The 6,992-nt window shown below is 34.6% G+C and overlaps 1 protein-coding gene across 1 annotated transcript; it reads left to right on the forward strand.

The window, feature by feature from the left end:
* Positions 1-264: 264 nt before the first annotated feature.
* LOC115455862 lies at positions 265-2,162 on the forward strand. The gene is made up of 3 exons (XM_030184623.1): positions 265-416; positions 573-1,544; positions 1,947-2,162. The coding sequence occupies exons 1-3, from the start codon at positions 365-367 to the stop codon at positions 2,129-2,131; spliced, it is 1,209 nt and encodes a 402-aa protein (XP_030040483.1). The 5' UTR covers positions 265-364; the 3' UTR covers positions 2,132-2,162.
* The last annotated feature ends 4,830 nt before the right edge of the window (positions 2,163-6,992 follow it).

Genomic DNA, 6,992 nt, shown 5'->3' on the forward strand with positions numbered 1-6,992 from the left:
AACTTTCCGATATTAGGCTACAATCTGTATTGAAATTGCTGGCTAAATAATTACTAAAATTTAAGTATAAGTAAATATAAACGATACTGTTGATATAGCTCAGTACTTATTTTATCGTAAAGATTTCCATGTACCATGGAACAATAAGACCCAGTTTTGCGGAACGCCTATTGTTTTCACTAAATATTTTTCCGTTGATCGCATATTCACAATGAACAAATATTGTTCCAAAGGCTAAAATGATACGGTACCCTTTTCTATGATCTTACTTATTACAGAGTTGTTGTCTAAAAACTTTCAGTTGAGACTAGATTTCAAACTCAACAATACACTCGACTTAAAATTATTTTATTACTTAAACATTATGGTGATATTCCTCAGTGCAGTGGCAATCTTTTGTACATTATTTCAACTAGGTTTGATAAATATTTTATATACTTATCAATTGTCCAAAAATGGAATAAAAAGAAGTTACGCAAATATCAAACACCATATTAATGTAGCGCTGATTTTCATACACTGATTTACTTTCTTATTAAATTTTAAAAACTTTTTTTTTATCTTTTATACAGGGTACTCGCAGGAGAGTCATATTTATCCAGCAACTAGTAGCAATGGCCAACATGGAATATATCCCTATTGGCCGTTTCAAGCACAAACAGCGGACAGAAATTATAACCCCAACCACAGAAGAGTTAGAAAACCCTGTTCCAGACGCATGAATTCGAACGATCCTACTTCAGAAGATACAGAGTCTCAATGGATTCCAACCTATACTTCTAGAATTGTAAAGCCTTTGGAAGAAAATAATTTGATATTTAATTCTAGATCTCTGAAAGATAAAGATTTTAACTCAAAACCGATGGTTGTATCTAATAAAGTCGTTGAACTAAACGCTGTTACGGAACCACCTTTGTCCAAAAATGTAAATGAACCAGTGAAAAATAATAATCCTTGTGAAAAAACTACAACGACTGCAAAAGATGCTGATTCTAGATCCGACTTGGATTATAAACAAGTAGAGCCAAATTATTATGCAGAAGCAGAAGACAAAACTGGACGAAACCAATATGAATATGACTCTGCAATCGATGTAAGTACTGAAATTAATCTCGACGATTGTAATAATAAAATAGTTCCAGATGGGAACTCCAGACGTTTTCTCACTCAACCTGACCAAGTGTTATCCAGACCTAATCTTCCTGTTTTAAATTCGAATAGAACAGAATCTGTACAGGAACCAAAACTGAATCAAAAAAATGTGCCACCATACTCACAAGACATTGAAGAACCAGTTGAAAGTAGGGTTGGCTTTACGAACCCACGGCCTATTAGTATCGAAGGTAACGTAATAGATCCTACAAAGGGAAGAGGGATATCCCCGATGACTAATGATAAAGTAATGCTTATGCAAAACACAAAAATATGTTACGCTTGTAGTTCAGTGAGTGACCCTACTTGTTGGCATCCCGATAGAAGGACTACAGTAAAATATTGCCGAATTGGACACGACTCGTGTGTTACTAAAACAATACGGAATACAAGTAAGTACATTGGATAAACTACAAAGCGAAAACTTTTTCGTGTATCGTGATTGTTGAAAATTAAATGTTATATCAAAATACGATTTTAATGTTGCCTTGTTTTTACAATGAACAAATTTGTTATATATAAAACACTGATATAAATAGGTAAAACTATAACTTCAACAAATTACTTCAACAAAAATTGCTGATTTTTATTCAGGCTCAATTGTAGAAGGTAAACAGATGACGTGTTTAATAGCTGTTGTTGTTGCTGTTTAATAATAGTTAAGACGCGTGTTTTTAAAATGATGGAAATGCATTGATTATGGAAATAACGCAATTATAACTACAAGTCTATTCCTCTACTTACAGAATGACGTATTTTAAATGTTGTAATGGGATATTATTTTAATTTCACAGATGGATTGATAGTGATTCGGGACTGCGCTCGTTCCTGCGATGACAATGACGTCACTGGGCTTATATCGCGGTATAAATCCTGTTCCATTTGTCATTACGATCTCTGCAATAGCGCTTACTCCATCAAAATTCACAATGTAATGCTGCTTTCCTCATTACTCGCTTTTATTAAATATTTATTGTAGATTTTATCAGTTTCATGTCAATGAAATAATACGAAAATGTATTTTTTTTCTTTGATGCCTGTTAATGATTATGCAAAATATAAAATAATAATAAATTAATTAATAATAAAATTGTACTAAATATTGTTATTGAAAATAAACAATAGTCATCGGAAAAAATGTATGTCTAAGTACATCCTTCCCAAACAGAAACGTTAATATCTAGGTTACACTACGTTTATAAAATTTTTTTGCCACTAGCTTCCGCCCGCAGCATCGCCCGCGTGGATTTCGGGTTTCAAAAATGGAGAAGGTGCTCAATTTGTCGGGATGTTTTTTTAATGTATGGTGGTATGCAGGTGGTCCGATTGTCCGGTCAGGGTCTGATGATGGGATCCTGGTGAAATCGAAGGAACTTTTAACCATTAAGGTTGCACACGAAATGACGGAAGCTTAAAAAATGGAGTAACTTCTCCCGTTTTCCCAACATTTTCCATCACTGCTATGCTCCTATTAATTGTAGCGTGATGAAAAGTATACTATAACCAGCTCAGGAGTATGAAAAATAATTGTACCAAGTTAAGTTAAAATCCGTCGAGTAGTTTTTGTTTCTATAACGGTTATACAGACAGACAGACAAAAATTTTACTAATTGCATTTTTAGCATCAGTATCGATCCCTAATCACCCCCAGTTATTTTGGAAATATATTTCATGTACAGAATTGACCTCTCTACAGATTTATTATAAGTATAGATATGCAAAAGTAGCTAAAAAATTGTCCATAACGAAAACATGCATTTTAAAGTAAAACAAAAGAAATAATATCGTGAAGCCAACCAAATAACTAATGATATATTAAATTTTGTGACTGTTCAATTTAGTCGGGTCCGCGATATCACTTTTGTTGAGTTTCAGAACGCGACATTACATTATTATATTCTGTGCTCCAACGCACACTGCTTTGATGTTAGGAACACACCTACATTGCTTAGACATCAGTGAACTTTATACAATAGCAATAAAGCTCAAATTGACTCTACGTATTAGTTAGAAAACGTTTGTATGGGAAATAGAAAAATGCTGTTTTGAGGACTTTCCCGGCAATTATTCGAATTTTTCTCACCTTTTAAACCTTCCCTAGACCTCCACGAATAATTCAAGACCAAGATAAGATAAATCCGTTCAGCCGTTCTCGAGTTTTAGCGAGACTAACGAACAGCAATTCATTTTTATATATATAGATGACATAGATTGGAACGTCATTAAACGAGTTGGTAGCGACCGGTGCCAACTAATGTGGAGAAAATACTAATGTAAAAAACATCTCTTTATTTGGATTTTGGACAATGATAGTGCAATTTGTTTTAAAATTGGTCGGTTAATTTTCACAGCTTATCAGTTCATGTCCAAATTTATTTGCGAAGTAATACCTACTAATAAAACAGGTAAGTAATAAAACTGTTTGTAGAATTCGAAGCGTAGTAAATTCCGGAAACAAAACAAGGTTGCATGCGCGACAAGGGAAGATTGATAGGTAGTTTGTATTTATTCACGAATACGGAAAACATTGAGCACTCCAATCGCTGCGTCGCTGCAGAATTGTACCTTTATGTTATGAGCATGACAGTTTACGAGCCCATCAACTGAACATGATTCGTTCATTTCAATAATATGAAACTGGTATAGGAAGTTGTTTTTCTGTAATTTTATTACAACACAAAATACCCAATGTATCATTGCCTTTGATACGTGGAAAATAATAAAGTTAAATAATAGGTATACAATGCCCTACTAAATAATTCTTAAATGGTATTTGCTCAAACGTAGGAATTTATTTGATCTTAATATATAAAGTTTGCTGTTTGTTTATGCATCTAAAGTTTAGTAAACCCTTAACATAACCCATAGTGTTTGAATTAGTTAATGCTGTTGCAATAGTTGATATGAAATCAAATGGCTAGTGTACGAGAATGATTAAAAATATAGGTACCTAGTCCAAAAATATACCCTGTATTGTTTTGCTCAGGCTTCGGCAATATTATTAAAATGTCGTCCTTTAGAACTGAAGAGCCAGGATCCACAACAATGCATCGAGAATTACGTAAATTTTCATTGAAAAATCTTTCTAGAATTTTGCAACTTCCTACACATAGTATTGTTATCTGCAATTCCAAAGGTTTAGAAGTATTTTTATTGTCCCAACTCAACCCGTATCTTTGAATACAATTAAGGAATAAAAGATACCTAAGCTTAAACAGGGAAAGTGAATTTACTGCCGACCATTATCAAAACATCCAGATCGTAAACCCCGAGTTAAAACCTCTTAATAGGTGCGTCAGAAACAATTTATTCAAATTCCTGCTGCTGCTTATAAAGTATTCGCCTGGAAAAGTATTAGAGACGAGTACCTGACCGTAATTACTTTTCTTAGCAATTCAGATACAGAATTAAAACATTTAGATCGTCTTTTTGTTCATGATAGATGCAAAAGTAGATTTGAATGCTGACTATAAAAATTAATAAAAAGTTTTGGTTCATGTTTAAGATATTGATATAAAGGTTTTTTACTTTTAGCGATAGTCTAACAACTATAATTATAATCATCCAGCTCTTAATTTATTTCAGACTGTTCAAAACGATTGAGATTAGCCATTTACTCATGTAAATAAACGATTTCATTTTCTTTCTATGAGTAAATGTTGGGTGTAATTCTTTAAAATACAAGTGCCTAACGACGGATAAAGCGTCTATAAACGGACCATAAAAACTGAAACAGTATCCACAAAATTTCATTCACAAAACAGAAACAATTTGCAGACTACGGAACTCGTCGCTATAACAGTAGTCCTACATTTTCACAGGAATTTCTGGTAAATGCAGATCTCATGCTGTACCTTTATACAATCGTAGGTACATATTATATACATAATAATATACAGGAAGTGCTTTATGTAGCAAGGCTATTCCAACACAATTCGTTCGGAATCTAATTTTGCCTCGTATTTGAACAATCACGTTTTCAGGTCTCTTCAAATCAAATCCCTAAGACATCTACTTTATATTTAGGATATAATTCCATTAAAATTATGAGAATGTTAAGTGTCATCGATTTCGTTTTTTTTAATCCACGATGGAAACGGTCTTCACGGCGAATGCACGCCATAGCAAGAGAAGACATTTGTCACGGGCCGAGCCATATAGTCTAGTGTACTTACCTCGTGGTTGTACAACACATTGAAGCCTAAAATGACCCGCGAACATTTTGCCTCTTTCCCCATCCACCCTAGAAATATTCTATCCGTCCCCCGCTGTTCCTTCCGATGCGGTTATGTACAAGTAAAAGCTTTATATAGAGTAGGTACCTATAATAAAAAAATAATTTATATTAATTTATATTACATAATATAATAAAAAATATAAAGGGGTACCTAAAATGTGCTCTATAATATATTCAGTGTGAGTATAATTTAACATAAATTAATGCATTATAAATTTTACCACATTAATAAGGTAGGTACATTTATCAATTAATTACCTATGAATGATATAAAATGAAATTAAACGAAAATGAACTAATGAATAGCGACATAGTATTTATTAAAACAATGTTTTTGCTTCTAAGTCTTCCTGATGTAGCAGTAGTATCATTTTCCGCCGCGCCGGCCACCAAACGGAACTCTCATCATGAACGCAACGCAATCTACGGTCTGCTGACTTGGGATCCCGGGATAAAAGTGGATTGAAATTAATGCCTTACGTAACTGATAGACTAAGAGTTAAGACAATTTACGAAATAAATAACAGACTATCAGGAGCTGCAAAGATTACGTTCAGACAATTTTTCGGTGCTGTACATTGAACAACCAGAACCGTAGTATCAATAAAAAGTACATGTATAGTTCTAATTTCTAAACAATTAAGTAAATACCTAATAGAACCTGTGCCAATACTTGAATTGCCTTTAAATGGTTAACTTTATTATTAAATAAAAACCTCCGTCCAAAAACGGACAAAGTTATTTCTTTTAGGATATGGGTTTAAGAGTTACATTCGCGCAATAGTCATACAATGAATGTGGTTAAATTTCAAAACAACTTTTTGCGGTGAAACATAAAAATATAACCCTCTCTACTCGTGATTTAAATCTTATGACCAAGGGAAAATAAGTGGTATAGCGGTGACTAGTAGAAGACTCCCCGTCCGTATAGGTCGCGGTACGTTGCCTGCACGATACACCTCGTAACGGTGAGTATCCGAAACAAGGTGTATCCAGGCGCCGCACGTGACATCTTCCCGACCAATGGGGTGAGCCTGCGCGCCACCGAGAGAGTCTCGTAGTCCATGGCGCGCGAGTGTACTTATGTAAAAGTGTTAATTGTTAAGTGCATTAAAGTTTACGCTGTAATAAATAGACTCTTATTAAAGCTGACCCACCCCGACTATAGTGGTTATTTAGTCCTTACTGCCTTTTTTTTCCTAGCTTCAAAATACTGTTTCAAAACAGCTGCCTCGGTAGTGTAGTTATATTGCGCGCGTAGTACTACTTCCGCCCAGAAGTCTCGGTTTCATATCACGGGGCGGGCAAAATGATATTAGGTTAGAGTTATCAGTATCATCCTTCCCAACCAACCCCCAGTGGCTGCCTCGATGACGCAGTTGCAATTGTACACAGTACGAGTACGATTACCGCGCTGAGGTCCTGGGTTCGAATCCCAGACACAAATTATTGTAACTAGGATTTTCCATCTTAAAAAATACTCAGTTGCAGCTCGGAGTCAGGAAGTTAACAGTGTGATACCCTCGTGTTCTGTCCTGCACCTGATCTCTCTCTGATCATGTCGGATTACCGTTACACTGCATTATGAGAGCGAAAGAACAGA

Source organism: Manduca sexta, chromosome 10 (genome assembly GCF_014839805.1).
Source record: "Manduca sexta isolate Smith_Timp_Sample1 chromosome 10, JHU_Msex_v1.0, whole genome shotgun sequence".
NCBI classification, from domain to species: Eukaryota; Metazoa; Arthropoda; class Insecta; order Lepidoptera; family Sphingidae; genus Manduca; species Manduca sexta.

Bases quoted from the DNA above. Each gene is read 5' to 3' on its own strand.
- LOC115455862 (XM_030184623.1), top strand. From the start codon at position 365: ATGGTGATATTCCTCAGTGCAGTGGCAATCTTTTGTACATTATTTCAA. The intron at 417-572 runs GTTTGATAAATA...TCTTTTATACAG, and splicing joins TTGTACATTATTTCAACTAG to GGTACTCGCAGGAGAGTCAT. The intron at 1,545-1,946 runs GTAAGTACATTG...TTAATTTCACAG, and splicing joins TAAAACAATACGGAATACAA to ATGGATTGATAGTGATTCGG.